The 19,301-nt window shown below is 34.6% G+C and overlaps 1 protein-coding gene across 3 annotated transcripts in view; it reads right to left on the reverse strand.

Annotated features, from left to right (window-relative positions):
• PCCA (propionyl-CoA carboxylase subunit alpha) overlaps positions 1 to 19,301 on the reverse strand; it is a 279,110-nt gene that overhangs the window by 109,018 nt on the left and 150,791 nt on the right. For all 3 annotated transcript variants that reach the window (XM_088136492.1, XM_088136491.1, XM_088136493.1), the window contains 2 exons: positions 18,925 to 19,035; positions 11,331 to 11,433 (listed from right to left, as the gene is read on the reverse strand). In XM_088136492.1, the coding sequence (XP_087992618.1) occupies positions 11,331 to 11,433; positions 18,925 to 19,035 (214 nt within the window). The remainder of the gene's footprint in view (positions 1 to 11,330; positions 11,434 to 18,924; positions 19,036 to 19,301) is intronic.

Below are 19,301 nucleotides of genomic sequence, written 5' to 3' on the forward strand. Positions count from 1 at the left end.
TAAATGATTTCTCAACATGAGATTGATATGATTTGATTCATTCAAACTGATACGAATAGCTCCAAGTTCAGGATCAGATTGCGATTTTTAAAATAATTTCGAAGCATTTACCAATATACTTAAAAGCTGATTTTAAATTGCTACATTTTTTTGTAACTCTGGGACTTATTCAGTTTTACTGATTGGACAAGAAGTATAAAAAGAAAGCTTTTAGCTGACAATAAAAAAAAGGTTAGTTTGAAAAATGGTAATCGACAAATATAAAAGTGTCAGAAATTGATTAATGTTGAGATATTAACGTTGAGGGCATTGTTAATAAATTTACTGTCTGTACCAACTATCTTAATGAGGAGGAACCGGGTCGTTTGCCACAGTCTACGTTTTCTCCTTAAAAGGTTTTCTAAATATCAATAGGTACACATTCATTAAAAAGGAGGTTTTTGAAATAACTTTAGAGATACATGATGACTGAACAACAGCAAGGAAGAGCTGGCTCCAACAATGCAAATATTTGTTAACAACTCATCATTTTGTCAAACTGCTCTCCATCTCTCTACTTCTCTTGTTCCTCTTGGCACAATATATGTAATGTATCTTTTTCCAATATACGTAAGTGCTTGTTACTAACAAAATTCCAACCAAGCTGAAAAGCAGCATGAGTGCAAACCACATGTGCATCATATGAACATGACTGGGTTATGTGTGAAAGAGGGAGAGAGAAAAATGCAAACAATCACTAATGAAATGAAAACAGATCCAAGAGCTCACATTTAATAAAGTTGTGGACTTGTGTATGTGTCCATTTATGCAGAATACATAAACACACACAAACACACACACACAGAGGGGTAGTGATTAACAGCTTATTATAAGATTATATGCTTATATGTAGTGATAAAACAAAAGCAATAATAATAATTTAAGTTTATGGAGGCTTCAAGCAATTTGATAACACATAGGATTGTTTGAGTTCAGTCATATATTTCTTTGATTAATATGATTGATTGTTACGGACATAAGTTTCATTTAAAAATCTACTTCTATCTTAGATATCATATTGCAAATCAACTGTTTTTCTGTAAGAACAGGTTAGATAAAAATGCAATACACTGTCAGAAGGCACTGTCATGAGGGTAGAGCTACCAGTAAATTAACTGCTACATATGTTAGACTTTTTTTGGCTAAATTCTGTCACAAACCTTGCCAAAACACTTTTTGGCAGGCATGATAACAAAGTAGCTTTCCCTCTAATTTAAACAAGGATACTAGAAAAAGAGCTTATAAATTAACCCAAGAAATTGCTTTTATAAGCTAATACTAACTGAAAGACCAGAGGAAAAAAAATAATATCAGGGTGTGAGTAACTAAATATAATTATCTTAGCTATATTATTTTTTTAGAAAGATTCACTTTCCAAAAGATTTAGCATAACAACTTTAGAAAATAACAGTATCAATTCTATTGTCTAGCAGCAAAAAAAACAACACTATTTAGTCTGTAGTATTTTTATTTGTATGCACTTCTATCTAAGCATAATACAAGATCTTTTTTTTTTTTAGTTAATGGAAAGAGAAAAAATGGACATTGCAACTTTTGTCTATGAGATATAAAAACTGATTTAATTTTATATTTTGAAGCATCAAAATAGAAAACATTTCATAAATCCTTGTAGGAAACAGAAAATAGGAAAACTGGAAGCAAATGTGGGGAGGAGAAAGAAGTCAATCATTTCATAGCAGGATCACAAAACATACTTTTCATAAATATAATAAATTTGCATTTGAGTCTTTTTAACATTCATCCTTAAATGTGTAACCATTTTTATTTCAAATTACAAACGCTACAAAGGTAATGTGCATTACAGGCTATATGAATAAATATGTTGTATAACATTACATTTTTGTCTAGCTGTTGAGAGAGGTCATTACTTATAGAGAAGACATTCTTGATATTCTGTTTGACAGTTTCAGATTTTACCAATCATTTCTGACATTTTTAGAGAGTTTTGGAGGAGGCATCACATTAGGTCTTCGTGAGATTGATCTTAGATTATTTAAGAAGGTTAAACAAAAATGCAAGCACTTAATGCAACATTAAGCATGCAAAATATAAAGTTGATTGCCTACAGGAAGCATGCTATACTGTTACCCTAGTGACAAGTTAAAAAGACAAAAAGGAAAAGGCTGAAAGCTGAATGGCTTTATGATATGAAATTAAAATGTTTCACACTGAACAATCCAAAATGAATTGGGAAAGGTTAGAGCAGAGGAGGGAGAAATCAATTCTCCAACAGCAGTGGTGAATAGAAGAGAAGTATGAATAGGATTTGCCAGTGGGGTGCAACAGCTGCCAAATATCCTGCAGCCAAAGAACGACAATAATACCAGTGAACTGTGCAAGAGCTTTTGGAATCATCACAGGGAACAGAGGAGAATTCTAACAATAATTATGCCATTTGGTCCTAACCAGCTTTTGCAGGAGAAGAATCAAAGAGAATATTCATCTTCAAATCAAAATTCCTTATATATATATATATATATATATATATATATATATATATATATGAGGAATTTATATATATATAAATATATAAGAGAAGGAATATACACATTCACTTTCCGAACAATCAGGAATCAAAATACCACTGAACTACTTCCACAAGCAGAAGAATCCTTTGGACTTCTTTTTCTTGCAATCCTTTTTTCTTCCTCTGCTTGCAACCCTTCTCCCTTTCAAACTATATTTGAAACTTTTGAAAGTTTCAAAAACAGTTTAAATCATACGGGATCAACTGTTCTGACCAAAAGGTCATTACATATGGTTCGTATTTTTGATTAAGCCAAACATCTCCGGAAAATTATGGGAAATGATGCAATCATATTGTGTATCTGAAATTGTGTATACGTGGATATGTGTATGTATGTATGTATGTGTTATGTGATAGGGTGTGTATGCATAGCTACAGCTACAGATTTTGCATGCAGACAACTGCATGCCCTAATAATTGTACATGTATAGTTGTAGCTATAGCTACCAGAAAATGGTTCATTTAGATGATAGATTATGGGATAACTAGTTCCTCCATAAAGCAAGATAGCCAAGATCTCTTTCATTTTTATATTCAAGAACTCAATATTGTCAGCAACTATCCCTGTCATTTTTAGTGTACTGTTTCTATTATTAATTTCACAAATATCTGAGATAAATTATCAGTCAGAATTGTAGGTGTTTCTTGTAAACAGATACTTGATACCTTGTTTATTCACAACTTTTAACAAGCAACAGCAGAAGCAGTTGAAAAGCCTTCAAAATTAACCTCTTTGATTACAAAGAGCCAGAGACGTGGAAAAGTATGAACTGTAGTTAGTATTCAACAGGCACATCCACACATAAGGATGGTCAATTAGTGAAAAACTGAGCAGAAGTATCTATCTATACAGGACTCCTTTTACATGGGTTGATGGAATGAAGGTTACAATCCAGATTTGGTCTCTATTAGCTGTAATAATGTATTACTAAACAGCAATGTAAACTTAAAACTAATTCAGCACTCCTAGTGATGCTGCTCAAATTCACCTAGCAGCTGCACCAAAGATAATTTTTTTTTAACATAATCTCAATTTCAAAAAAAACAATTGGCAGGGCTTCATGTCCCATCTTGACATAGGAGTAGCTATAAAACCTAATCCAGAAATTATTAATATATCATTAAAGCCTATGCTGTCAAGGCACTTATACCAAGATGCTGTAGGACAACAAGTGTCCCTGGTCTTCTATATCACTCATCCACTGTATTGGATAATTATGTCTAAATGAACAGTACTTTGTGGAAAACATTGCTTTAGTGATCTTTCAAGCATCTGTTGCATTACCCTAATAACAGTAAAGACATTTCCAGAAGCCCAAATGGTTCTTGTTTCCTGAGCTTGCTGCCTCATGGAGCTTGACATTAATTTTATTAATATTGTATCACACAATTATAGATACTTTTTCTATTCTATTAAAATTGACAACATGATTTTAAAAAACTTTCAATTCTTTCAAACAAAAATTATCTTTCACTAAGAGTTTATCTGAAAGTGTAACAGTTTCAAGTATAACTAATCATTACCTATATCAGCTATCATAAATGCACCCTCAAAGGTGGCCCAAGAAAACTCACTCATCTCTTGAGTACATTCCCATCACTTCATGTTGCTTCCCTACCCTACACCCCAGGTATCCGCTGGCCTGGGGTGTTCCAGAGAACCACAGCATGTTCCTTCTTTAGAAAAAAAATGCTGCACAATTCACAAGAGTATTAGTACGCCAAAATGCTTTGCTTGTTTGAGATAACCATATAAATGTAGCTGTTTCAAATATAGCATGAAGTTATATTTCTTTTCATTTCTAACTTCTTTCAGTTGAGCACTGAAATTATACAATCCTTACAAACATTTTCCAAGAATCTATTGCCTCCATTTTATTATCCAAATAGGAAAGCCTGATGTGAATGCAACACTCTTCCAACATTACAACAGCCTGACAAAAGGAGAGAAAAATGGGACCAGGCTACCTAGATAGGGTCTTCCAATGGCCAGTTCTGTTGTCATTTGATATCCTCCAATTGTGTTGGTTTCACTTCCTACAACTTCCAGCCAGTATAATCAAAATAAAACACATCTAGAGGACACGAAGTTGCAAGAAGGACATCCTACTATCCTCAATTTTTTAAAAAAATCTGTTTTTTTTTAAAGGAATGTGTCATTTTAAGCACAGAGGCAGCTTTTTTCCATATGTGCCACTGTTGGTAATACAGTGGATTTTTCCATGTTATGGGAGGCCAAAACTAACAGAGATAATAGGAAAATATGATTAGTAGCCAATACAAGCAACACATAGGAAGTGCTGTAGGTAATTGAGTTTAGAAGTATAAACATTACACTGATAGACCCATGAGATAGACCCACCTGGAGCATTTATTCTCCTAATCTCCCATCCAACTACTAATGAAAATAAGACTCCAGCCAAATACAGGAGTTGAACATCACTTTTAGTTGGGAGGTATTCAAACAACCTGCATTCACTTAAGCCAAAGGTTTTCCACTTAAAACGGTATTCTCCTCATGACAATTCCAAGATTTTTGTTTCACTGCATAATATAAACCTGATCCTTACCAAAGGGTGGTACCCACTATACAGTAAGCCAGGGTATTAAATAAATAGAGTGAAATCTATGTAAAACATTTATAGCGCTTAAAGAAAACACATTCACTATTCATAACTCCTTCCCATGGGAATCTGAAGCCCTATTATTTGAATATCACCTATCAACTAGATTTCTATAATATCAAGCATTTAGATAATTAGCTTGAAGAAATAAATCTGTGACACTGTCCTTAAGGGAAAAATAATGGAATGAAAATAAGTTTTAAAAATCCAAGCTAAAAAATGGAAAATGAAAAGTCATGGTAAAAGTATACACTAGTGATTTGGGGTACACTGTCAGATTTCTTATTGTACAGTATATATAACAGTATTACTGTAATGAAGATCAGTTCCATCTTATACAAATATATATCTGCAAAAAAACACCTCCTGTACCCCTTCCAACTTGATGTATGATGGGGGAAGAACAATTCAAAGAAAATGAGGAGCCATATAAGTAGTAAGGACACACATAGTGCCTATATAGCACATCTTATATCTGTGAAGGGAATCTGGGGATCCTTGCAAGCCATAAGTTAAACATGAGATAGCATGAAAATGCTAACTTGCAGTACTTTCATAAGAGGAGAGTCCAAATCATGGGAAGTAATTGTTCCAGTCTACAGTATGTTGTCTTGGTCAGACCCCATTTGGAGTACTGTGTTCCAGTTCAACACACCACTGTTCAAAAAAGACAGTGAGAAATTGGAACAAGTTCAGAGGAGGCCTACCAAGATAATAAGGAATATGGAAATCAAGCCAAACAGTTAAGGATGTGGGAATTTTAACCTACAGAAGTAATGCAGAGGGAAGATGTGATAGCAGTCTTCAAATATTTGAAGGGCTGTCACACAGAAGAAGGACCAGACATCCATACTCCAATGGGGAGGACCAGAACCAATAGGTTAAAACTATAAGCAGGTTCAGACATGAGGTGGAATTTCCTAACTGTACAAGCTGTCAACTACTGGAACAGGCTACCACATGAATTGGTGAGCTTTCCTTCACTGCAGACGTTCAAATAAAGGCTAGATCAACATCAATCATAGATTATCTAGTGGATCCCGACTGGCCAGGCAATTGGACTAGATGATATGCTAAAGTCCCTTCCAACTTTATGATTCTATGATTCTGTTCTCTCTTCTTTTCTTCTGCATGGTTTAACTCCCAATTAATCACCAGGAATAACAGTGCTCCAAATATTAGTTCTTGTCTGCTCTGCTATGTGGATCAAAAGCAACCCAACCAAGAGCAGTTATGTCAATCAAGAATAGTAAGTTCATATTTACAGGGAAGTCGAACAACCAAGAGCTCAACAAAAGATATTGTTTCAGAAATGGATAGGCTCCAACTAAGCTGCTTTATAAGCAAGATTTTTGTTTCACTGTTTTCTGGCTTGACATTAGATCCATGATCCACAGAATGCTTCATTCTCAAAAATAAAATTCAGGAATGTTGATATATTGTCACATGGACACTGTACCTCTGGCTTCAGGTTAACATCTGGATAAATTACATCTGTTATTCCTAAATTCCAGATGTGAAAATAAAAATGAATGAGACTGAATGATTTCTTAGGTGTTTATTTCAAACAACAATTGGCAACTTTAATTACCCCAGAGCTCCGGGGAAAATGGAATAGAATGGCCTCCACAAAGACAACAGTAACACACAGGAAATAATTTCCATTTGTTTCTTGAATTTTAGAAAACGTCAAAGTTTTCAGACTCTCTGGGATGTAAACTATACTAACCCAGGCAGGCTAACCCAGAAAAGAAGCCAGGATTCCAAAGATTATGTAATCCAATAGGCCCCCAATTCAAAGATAGTAATTTCTTGCTGAAATTACTATCATCAGAATGTTTTTCAAAGTAGGCAGGCAGGCAGGCAGATAGATAGATTCAAAAGGTATTCCCACAAGATCAGTGAACAGTGAGTACCTCATTCAGGAAGCTGTAGATTACTGGTAATCTACAGGAAGTTGTAGATTACTGGTAAATTTAAAAGGACATACCCTTTCAAAAATTTATATGCCTGAGGTTGTTCAGAGATAGACCCCATCTTTTAAACAGACAGGACACGGAAACATTTTAATTGTCACAATCTCCAGTTTATAAAGGATTGGTTCAGCTCGTTCCTTTCAGCCTTCCAAGGAATTATTTCAGAGTTGTTTCTGAACATAGTCTACTGGTCTTCTGGAAGACAAGCAGACCTCTGTCCAAAAACAAATCATCTGCCAGGTTGGTGGGGACAGAGCAGGGGTGCAGGATGAAATGGGGAGAGCTTGCATGGCACACTGAAAGTGCTTCTTCCCACCTCATTCTAGCCTGTCATCCACTCCACCAACCTGTCTGCGGGGCTGTTTTTGAACAGAGATTTATTGGTCTTCCTCTCTTTTGGACTAGAAGGAGAAACTCTTGTCAATGTCACCCCAACTCCTAAATATGCCAGTAAATGCTGATCATCCTGGCAGCAAGTGGCCACAGTCAACGATACTTGGTACTGTAGTATGCAAAATGGTGCTGGAGCATGCAAAATATTACCACCTCTTCAAGTAATTGAGAGCAGTAGTAAGCAAATGAAACCTTTTGTTGGCAGAATAAGAAATGCACTCATTTGGGTTGGAACCAGCAACACATATATTTTTCAGTTTAAACTGCCCAGCAGCCCTTTTTTCACAAATAGATCTACCAATCTTTTGTATGACTGAATACATGGTTAATAACACATCTAGTAGTCTTCTAGAAGACCAGTATACCAGTGTATATAAGGATCCTACATATAATGCCTGAACTAGACAGCATGGATCAGAGATTACATAGGCAGATGTCTCCATGGAAACCAAGTTTCCAGAAGCCCAAGCCAAAATTGAGGGTAATGATCACTGATCAAAGCAGAGAGGGCATGCCTATAGCAACAACAGCCTCAACAGCCAATGGAAGCTGAACAGATGCCAGCCACCAACAATGCCATCATGAAGACCATGAACTAAATGTTACAGAACACTCATACTCCAAGACTTGTGGTGAGATAAGATGGAACACGCTGCTTTAAAATTGGAATAGCTATGTTTAATTTAGGTACAGTGGGATGAGGATAAGAGAAAGGCTGCATTTCAAGGACATGTCTTCTAAGAACATTTGGACAGGTGTCTTCATACTGTGTTTAGTGGCACATGAAAATGATCCTTTTCTATTTCAGCTTTATCAGTTCTAGATGATATGCTCAGTTCAACTGACAATTCCTTTGTGCAAGTGAACTGAGTTCATTCCTTCCTGGTTATTCAAACAATTTTGGGCTATACCCTGTATCTTAAAGATAATATATTTCATATTTCAAGACACGTTCTTGAAAACCAGGGAGAACCAACCAATCTGAGCTCCAGCCAGATAGGCTCTACTTACCTGCCTCTACTTACTCCGAGGGGCTGAAATCTGTGATAACAACATCCTCCAGTCTAGAGAATGTCATACTTTGCTAGGGAAGAGAATCTGGATTGATGTACAATTGGTTATCTATTCCTAGATCCGCAGAAGCATCCCCTGAATTACTCTGAAATAAAATCTGGACCAATCCACTAGATCTTGACATGAAATTGTCATACCAAGGAACTGAGCTAAACTTACTGTCATCATTGCCATCTGGAGTTAAGTGGCCAGTTTTCACAGCCTGCAATATCTGTCAAACAACAGATTGACTCCAACTATGGTTGATTAGAGTAAAAACCCAGATGTTCCATGATCTGAATCAGAACAAGGATTTTTTTCTGAACATTTATTACAAAGCCATGAAGGTATTATCAAGTCATCTAGTTATCTCTTATCTTCTGCTGCTTGGGATAATGAACAAATTAAAATGTCATCTAGGTCCTTGTTATTTGAGATGCACTACTAGAGTCACAAAGACCTTCAGAATAGAAGTAAGACCAATGGGAGTAACTTGCTTGCACTCACGCACAGTCTCAGTCTCAGTCTCTCTCTATATATGTGTGTGTGTGTGTGTGTGTGTGTACACATATATATATATAAATAAAAAACAAGTGGCACAAAATGGTACATTACTGCCACAGAATGGGCCAATGCAGGTTAGCAGAATGGCTCCTTCCCTGCCTATTGCCAAAAGACAATGCCTCCTCCTAAGAGTCTGAAATATCCTTCAAAGCCAAAGGAGAATTCAAAGCATATTATTTTCTTTTTAGAGCAAGGTTGAAGGGAGAGCTCCCAGCAGAAGGACTCTTAACTACTTAGCTGGATTTACTGGTATGTCAGAAGATTTCATAAGCATTCTGGAACAGGGTCATAATTGTGGAGATTCTTAGAAAAAAGGGGTCAACCAGTGAATAGAATAGTATCATCACAAAAAGATATTATCATGAGAGCACATCTGATGATCTTAGAGAAACTTGAGTTTCAGCATATGCTAATAGTTCACACTATTTTTCCATCACAAAAAGTATCTTAACACAGACCTGTTTCCTAAGTTAGGAATAGGCAAGATGTAACCTTCCATATATTGTACGATTCCCATAAATTCCTACCTAACAGGGCCAATTGTGAGGGTTCGTGGGAATTTTTTTTGCCAACAGGGCATTCAATAGATGCATTTAAGACAAAAACTAATAAGATGTGGAATATGAACTACTACAATAAACCCATGAAATTTTGAGAATTTATATGTCAAATTGTGGCATTTTTAAAAACAATGCTGCAGCTATAACTTTACATTTTAAAGTCTTTATTCCTTTAAAAAGAATTAAGAAATCATTCTATATTTCAATCAGAGCAGATTTGGTAGACACAGGGGATACAGCGAGGAGGAGAACAAGGGAACTTCCCATTGTATGAGCAGACGTCTACTTAAAAAGACTACCCTCTGTATAAAAAGTAGAAGACTTACTGAAAACAATTTTAATGATCAAATTTCATTTTGGTGAATTTTGAAATGAAATGAAATGAAAAAATGAAATGTCCAGCTATAACTAACATACATATGCCTAAGCATCCAGATTCACCTCACATAATTATAGCTTAACTATATTGAGCATGCATTTCTAACTATATGGATTAAAACAATGGAAGAGATATTTCTATTTACAGGTAGTCCTCAACTTACAACCAGAATTTGGGACCGGAATTTTCATCACTAAGCAATGCAGTAATTAAGTGAGTCGCACCCGATTTTACTACCTTTTTTGCCGCAGTCATTAAGCGAATCACACAGTTGTTAGGCGAATCTGGCTTCCCCCATTGACTTTGCTTGTCGAAAGCCCCCTGGGAAGGTCACAAATGGCAATCACATGACCCCAGGAAGCTGCAACTGTCATAAATACATGCCAGTTGCCAAATACCCAAATTCTGATCACATGACCATGGGGACACTGCAATGGACATAAGTGTGAGGACTGGTTGTAAGTCACTTTTTTCAGCGCCATTGTAACTTCAAACAGTTGTTAAATGAATGGTCGTAAATCGAGAACTACCTGTACAGGAAAGTGGCATTTGACTGAATGCATTTCTGCCTTTATTCACAAAATTAAAAATTAGTAACCAAACCTGTACTGCTTCGGTGATTTATATGAAAATTAGGACTTCTCCCAAAACTCTAGACATACTATGTTGATACATTATCACAGCTTTCACAATTCTGAATTTCAGCATGTTATTTGAAACTGAATATTGCTACCTAAGCAACACAGAATCTGTTCAACAAACAGAATGACTTTCTTTCTTTTCTTTTTCTTTCTTTCTTCCTTGTCATAAATACATAGTGAACTGTAACTCACTAGGTCACACTCCAAAAAATTAGGAAGGACCAGCACAAAAATAAAATCAGATTTCATTTTCATTAATTTAATGATTTACAATGATTACAGTTCATAAGAAATGTAATCATTTCTCCCATCTCCTGCATTTTTAAAGAGTTTCACCCAAGACTTTGGGGGCAAACTAAAGCTTTAGATTGTGTACCTATAATCTATGTTAATTTATTGCCCAGGTGACTTTTAGTAGATGATGTGCAAAAGAACCTACATTCATAAACAAAATGTTTAAAGGGAACAAAAAACATCCTGTCAATTCTCAACAGTTCTCAGTGTAGTAATATACCATTAACTAATTAACAAAATGTTCTAGAATCAAACTTACCTTGGAGCTCCCAGAAATCTCTGTGATCTAAGTTGTTCAGCCATATATAGAGACACTGCTATTACTAGTAGCTCCATTTTTTCAGAGTCTTTCAATCTGTGCCCTAGATTTCAAAATCAAATTTCAAATGTATTATATTATCAACGTCTTAATTATACTCCATAACTCTGTTTAGTTAGAACAGGGATTACCATGTGTTATGGGTCAGTGGGCATATAGGAAATTTTAGAGCATGTCACAGTTATTTATCACAAAATTCTTGCCAGGAGATTGCCCAATGGCAAAATGAGGTGGCTTCTAGTAAGGCATCTACTTAACAGAATGCACAGGAAAGATGGTCCCTCACCAAACTCTCTAGTCTCCCAAGATGCTGACCACCATTCCAGTTTACCTTTGTTTTTTCTCTGGGCAGGGTGCACACATCTAATATCTCATTTGCTTGTAGCCACTTACTGTCTTATTTTCTAGGAGTGCATAGGGTACGTAATGGTACTTTCAGGAACAAGGGGAATGCTGCATGTGGGTTTTTGCAGCATGCCACAACCTGGCTTATTTATTTATTTTTTAATTTCAGGCCAATTAAGAGGTAATCTGGCAGGAGCTAAGGGAAGTATTCAAGGACTAGGGACTAGTTTTTTCAGGGCTCCTCCAATGATTATTCATTACTTGTGAAATTATTTTTCAGAATATATATACTACTGGGTACCAAAATCACTCAGTAGTTTCCCCTAGAGAGATTAAAACCATAACAATGGATGGGAAAGTTAATCCCTTATGAGAGAGAAATTCAAAACAAAGTTGATAGGTTGGAAAAATGGGCTCAAAGTAACAAAATAAAATGTAATGGAGACAAGCGTAAAGTTCTTCGCCTAGGGAAAAAAGAAATCAAATTATTTATAAAATGTGGGACATGGTGTGGCAACAGAACTTGAAAAAGATCTTAGAACAGCAGTTGATTGATAACTGAATAGGAATTAGCAGTATGATGTGGCTGCAAAGAAGACACATACAATTTTAGGCTGCATCAAGAGTTTAGTTTCCAAATCACCAGAAACAATTATTCCATTCTTCTCTGCTTTGATCAGAGCTCATTTTGAATATTATGTCTACTTCTGAGCACCAGTTTAAAAAGAGTTAGGATTAGGTTTAAGAAGAATTCAGAGAAATTAAAAACAGGTGCAGAAATGGGCAATGAAAATTGTTGGGGACTAGAAACTGAACCTTATGAACACTGACTGAAGGAACTGGTTATGTTTAGCTTGAGAAAAGGTAACTGAGAGGGTATAAGGTAGCACTTGAAAGGATATCACATAGAAGAAAGTCACCACAAGTTCTGTCTTTCCTTCCAGAGTGCAGATCACAGACTAACAGATTTAAACTATAAAGTTGGGCGGGATGGTGGGGAGGAGAATAACTTCCTAACAGTAATATCAGTTTAAGAGTATTTACCCAGAGAGCTGGTGGGCTCTGTTCTGGTGGCTGTGTTCAGATGGACACCAGATAGACATCTGTCTAGGATGCTTCATTTTTTAATCCTGCATTAGGCCATCAAGTCAACAGAGAGCTTGACTTGATGGCCTAAATGGCCCTTCCAACTCTATAATTCCAAGAGTTATAAGAGGGATATTTTCCAAATAAAGTATAATAATGATTGAAAACAACAATGGATCAAGGAGTTGGTGGTAGAAGAGAAACTAAAACGATTACATCTAAACATTTTAAAGCCTAAGAAAATAGAAATATATTTCATATGTGGGTACTGTCCCTGAGAGATTCCTAGCCCAAGTGACCATTCACCTTATCTCAGAAGGTAGGAACTTCCAGAAAAAGGCCTCTGAAAATTATTTAACTACCTGGTCTGGTCTAAGTGACAATTAGGTATTCTTTGAGGTTCCTATGTCATTCTTCCCTCTGAAAATATTTCTTTGCTGTCTTTCATTATTTTAAGTCTCACTAGAAATAGGACTTGTATGTTATCCAAACTAAGTAATAACATATAGCAACAAAAATTTTAATCACTTCAACAATTATTTCCTATTGTAATTTATTTATTTATTAGATTCATATATCACATAGAAGTACCAATATGCAGAAGTACTGCAAGAAATAATGCTGCTCATCCCAAAATACATCCTTGTGGACATGTGAATTTGCTTTAGCAGCATATGTTTAAATTTTTATTTCCTGAATCTGAGTGAGAAAGACATCTCAAATCTAAGTTGCTGCTTAAAGCCAAATCCAAAAGAATGCAAGATAGAGGAAACAATATAAAATATGTACATACTACGGCTGCGTACCACATACAATTAAATGCTCTGAGTCTTAGAAGGGTTTTCATTCTAGCCTAATGTAGTACTCTCCCCTCAGCACTGTTGGAAGGAAGATATAAGATAATGTCATACCTACCATGAGTATGCCCCTGTGATTCAGGATAGGCTGAAGCCATTGAGCATGTTCTCCTCTATTGTCATTTCTATACAGAGCTTCACAGCACTCTAATTACTCTACTTCTGAATAATATAACAGGATTTATCAACTATAAATATATATACAATTCTTGTTTTCTGATATTAATCCTGAGACAACTTGCAATAATTAGGTTCTATGTGGGTGCATATAAAATAAGGCATATGGTAACTAAAGTAGCTGAATCTGATCAAGCATGGTCAGCCAGATATGGTTTATTCCCAGTATTCAGTTTAAGACTGATTTTTTTCTATCAGTCTTTTAGATTGAATTTGTCTCATATTCTTGCTGGGTTTGTCAGAGGTTTAAATCTTTTTAAGTTGATTTTACTGTTTTATTTAATGGCACCTATTTCAATGTTTCTTCTCACATTGACCTGTTAGTCTTAACAATTTTTTAACTACTTTCTTTTTAGCTAAAATTTCTTGTACGTGATTTTTATTTATTTTAATACTACCAGTCTAGCCTATAGATCTATGGTTAAATGTGCCTCATGATTTGCTCTGTGCTGGTTAATGGCCAGGAGGAGGAGGAGGAGGAGGAGGATACAACAAAAGGAGCCTCTCTCTTGTTACAAGGGCCTCTGGATTATGCATAGATGAGTATGAGCCAAGTCATAAACAGTATCCAAGTCTCTCTTGTGCTGCATAATCTCTGTGAAAAGTCATTCTTGGAAAGGTGTTGCTTGACTAATACATCTGAGATTTATAAATTAATCCCAGCAATCTGAATCCGCATTTTGCACAGAGGATAGATGTAGAATGACTTCAGGATCTAGGAACACGATTATGACTTTATACTACTACTTGTTCATCTTTGTCCCATACAGATCCTCATTTCCTCTTCTATAATAATATTGTGCCAACCTAGGTGTTGATAACAGGCCATTGTAATGTCAAAATGATGGCACATGTGTCACAATGTCTTTGGGCAAATGATATGATTATGAAATATGTCATGATATCTGATACAAGAACACAAGTTCATCATTTGCATGATGACAAGATTCACTTGTCATTCATTCCCCCTTTCCTTGCCTCCCTTCTGGATAGTGGCCTATCAACTCTTGTACCATTCAAGTAATGTTAAATATTTTGTTGAAATTTAAAAAACTATTATTAGTTTTGATGCACTGTGACAATGCTTACTACAAACCAGAGCAATTCTAAGAATCAAAACATCTATTATTCATATAGCAACTACAGAAAATTTCAAAGGATTTCAGGAGTTTGATTTATCCTCAATATGATAATATTAATTTGCTAATCAAAGTTTGCCCCATACAACAACAAAAGCAAAAATGTTATGTGTTTCCTCACATACAAGCAGACTAAATGGTTCAAATGCTTTATCTTCATTGGACTGTTTTCTGTTTATTTTACAAGTCAAAGTGAGATTGAACAAAAAGTTGGTAGTAGAGATACAGAATTTAAAAATATTTTTAAAAAGAAATCTAAAGAGAATATGAAAAAAGAAACCTAATAAGTAATTTTGAAGAGAACTATGGACATCTTAAATACCCATATTAAATATTTCCATCCAAAATTATATGTGTACAAAGATAATTATTAGGAAAAATATTAATATTCACTATGAAGTGATGACCAAATGTGAATTGCTTTTCGTTTTCATTATTATGTTAATTTTTGTGTCCAAGTTAAATTCCCACACTTTTAAATAATACTGTCCAAACTAAAAATGCACCTTAATTTTTTCCAATGTTTTGCAGTAACCAGCCTAGTGGCTAGTAAGAAAAACTGAATCAGTTTGTTATGTAGGTTTGATTTATATATATTAAGAAATATAGGCAGTGACCATAGGATTCATTGTAAAAGATTGCTGGCTGCACTTTCCTAATTTCTTCAACAAATTTTGACCAAAAGCACCAACTTGCCAACTAAGCTGTTAATATGACCAAGTTGTTTAAACCATTAGCAATACAATCTACAAGAACAGGACTTTATATGATATACAATTTTATATTAGTACTTTATTATTTAGTTATTTAATTCTTGAATACATTCTGTGTTATAAAAAATTCAAATGAGATTCATTTAAGTTCAGTGTCCAAATCATATTCCAGATTTTAAAGTGTTAAAACTAGAGGTAATGTTTTTATAACGTATGTGAAACACCCTTACTATTAAATGAAGTAGAAATACCCTGTTTTGTATTAATATTATATATACAGACAGAGAAAGAGACAGGGGTATTCTTTAAGGAATCACCAATCTGAAATCAGAGAGCCAGTTTGGTCTAGTGGTGAAGGTACCAGGCTAGAAACCAGGAGATTGTGAGTTCTAGACCCACCTTAGGCATGAAAGCCGGCTGGGGTGAAATCAGGCTGAGACGGTGTGTTTTCCTTCTGCAAAAATGTATTCAGAAGTCACAGATCTCCAAACTCCAATTAAATATCTAATTTAATATAACCCTGTTTTTTCCCATGTATGGTATTGAACAATGCTTAAAACATGAATAATCACAGAATGAGAGTAGAGGCAATGGGTCAAGAGCCAAAAGTTGTTCTCACATTTTCCAAGCTTCTAATAAAATGTTTAAATACAGATCTAAAATAGTGGTTATTAATTTCTTCCTTTCAGAAAGGAATGTCATTCCCCTAACCAAAGAATGCTAACTTTGTACTGACTGAAAATTACCAGAGTTTCTAATAACATGAACTGTCTTAATTGAAAAAGTTCAGAATAATTTTCAAATCTGGTAAGCTGAGACATCCCTCATGTTTATACCATATAGTTGTCTGATTAGAGGGTTTTTATAAATATGGAGAAGTGAAGAAAAAATTCTTTGCCTATACGAAACCAAACAATTAGCAACCGAAATGAAGGGACTGAAACAAAAACAGCCTTTTTGGCAAAGTAGACATTTTAATTTCTGCTATTCTGCCAAGCAATAATAATGAAAAATACTGATTGGCATTGTTTTTTTTATCATGAGCAGAAGAGAATCATAATTCTATTTTGTAATTGATTCTGATCCTTTGTAATCATTACTTCTAAATCGACCTGAACTAATACAAAATCTAGTAATGCTTTGAGGCTGTTTCTTGATAGCTTGACAATACTAAGGAACATAGCACATGATTTTTAAAGTTAATCTGTTAGCCTGCCAGTGCATAACATTTATTTAATTCAAACTACACATGAGCTATGTCTCTATATGGATTAGTTAAAATAAATAAATAAATAAATAAATAAATAAATTGTTGCAAATTGATTAAATACAGATTATTTTTATATTAGAATCATGAATATTCTTATACTTTCTTTACTATTACTTCAAGAATTGAGATTGAAAAAAAATACATGAATGGGGCATTTTTATCTGGTAATCCTATTCACCTTCTGTATCTAATCCACTGATGTGAATTACTGCTTTTGCCAGTGAAGGTAACTGATTGTTTAATCAATCCTACTTTGGAACTTATTAAACATTCTAAATGCAACAAGGTCCTCATGATCAGCCACACCTACAAGGCTCCTTCTTAAACATTAAGCATAAAATACTTCAGCTGATATGAATTTGGCTGTAAGCCATTTTATGTACTAGTTATTGCATATGATACAATGTGATGAAGAATAAAAACTGACTGACAAAAATGGTTTCATTCAGTGTTATGGCACAGTTTACTCCAATTTCTAGCTTACGAAGTGTACATATAACAGAATTTATGTGTATCATGTGTTGGTTCGCTAGTAGCTATCAGTATATTTATTCCAAAATATGGTTGGTTTGTTTTTTAAATTCCCTTATCAGTACTAATACAGTATTTTGGTTGGGCATTTGGTTGGGCATCAGCACTAATATGGGATTTTGGTTGGGCAAAGAAAAAGGAAATATAAGTCTTCACTTGTTTAGACAACGTGGGATTTTATAATTCATAGCTATGAAATTCTATAGCTATAGAAACTGTCCTTCATTCTTACATGATTAACAAGCAAATAATTCTCCTCTCCCTCTTTCTCTATTTAAATGTTTTTGCTGATAAAAAGGAACAAGTATACTTGAAAATTAGCCGGAATATGTGTCAAGTATTTCACTCCAAGTAAAAAATTTAATTAAAAGTTGCCAGCAGAGGTTAATAGGAAAGCTGTCAAGATATTTCATAGAATTAAAATACATTGTTAAAAAACAATGTTTATTTCATTGATCCTTGAATTGCAAAAGTCTTATTTTCCCCCTAACACATGGGTACTTTGTACTACCCGAGCTCATCAGCTTAACTACTATAAGCAGACACTGTAATTCAAGCATAAAAGGAATAGTTGACTTCAAAGTTCCTAACTTTATAAAAAAGCAAAGAATTGTAAAATTATTTCTTAAACTGACAGTTCAGTTTATGTAAATGGGAAACTGGATCTCACATGCTCAAAACTGAATGGATGTACTCTATGATTTCTCACATTCCTTTATTCCCACAGTTAATGGAATAAGAATTAAATGGAATCATATTAAATGCCCCCTCAGATATAAAGGCTGTATTATTTGGAAATTCATTGATGTAAATTTTATTTTTCAGAATCAAGGTTTTGAACTCATAAACCATAGCATGAGTTTATTTCAAGCAGTAGTATGCTACTTAAATAATTTATTAAGATAAGTAAAATAAAATAGGAATTTTCTTCTTACTCCTGGTACTACCTTACTGACTAAATAAATACCTAGGTTTTGTTACACAAAAATCCTGAAAAAGAAACTCCTGGAACACAGGCTTAGATCACAAACAAAATGGCTCTTCTTAGTGAGGCTAACACTATCACTATATGTCAGTTCTTACAAACTTCAAGACTGCTGACATACAATAATATTAGATTTAGTATCCAAGAAAGTGCTAATATTTATGATTTAACTCTAATATTTTATCTTCAATCAACAGGCCTTTGCCAAATGTGTTTTATTTAAGAACATCATCAATTAATTAGACTCTTAACATCCATCTGAATCTCCTTGACCTTTGAGAAAACTTTAATTTTACAAGATTAAAACTCTAAAAAAATAGAATTTAGGAAACAACAATCTATAAAATTGGAGACTCTTTTCAGATGAAAAAAGAAAGGGTAACTTTTTTCAGACATTTTTTTCTAAGGGAGTATTTCCATTCATTACTTACCTTTGAACCCATCAGTATACACTTCAGGAAGAAACTTTGTGCTGATGTCTCCCTGGATAAAGCGTGGATGTGTTATTACCTCACGTAGCAATGCTATATTATGAGCAACACCTGAAAATAAAACATGTATTCCAATTAGACTAATAGCCAGAGAATGTATGCTCAATGATATTTGAATTGACAAGTCAAAGCATCCAAAGAAGAAAGCTCCAGATGAGAAATGCCTGAATAAATGAAATTTAATATCAATAGTATTTAATATTTAATAGAGCCAGTTTGGTGTAGCGATTAGAAACTGGGAGACCGGGAGTTCTAGTTCCACCTAGGGCACAAAGCCAACTGGGTAACCTGGGCCAGTCCCTCTCTCTCAGGCCTAG

Source organism: Python bivittatus, unplaced genomic scaffold, assembly GCF_059951505.1.
Source record: "Python bivittatus isolate LINGU-HERP-01145 unplaced genomic scaffold, Pbiv_v1 ctg000060_np1212, whole genome shotgun sequence".
In the NCBI taxonomy this organism is placed as follows: Eukaryota; Metazoa; Chordata; class Lepidosauria; order Squamata; family Pythonidae; genus Python; species Python bivittatus.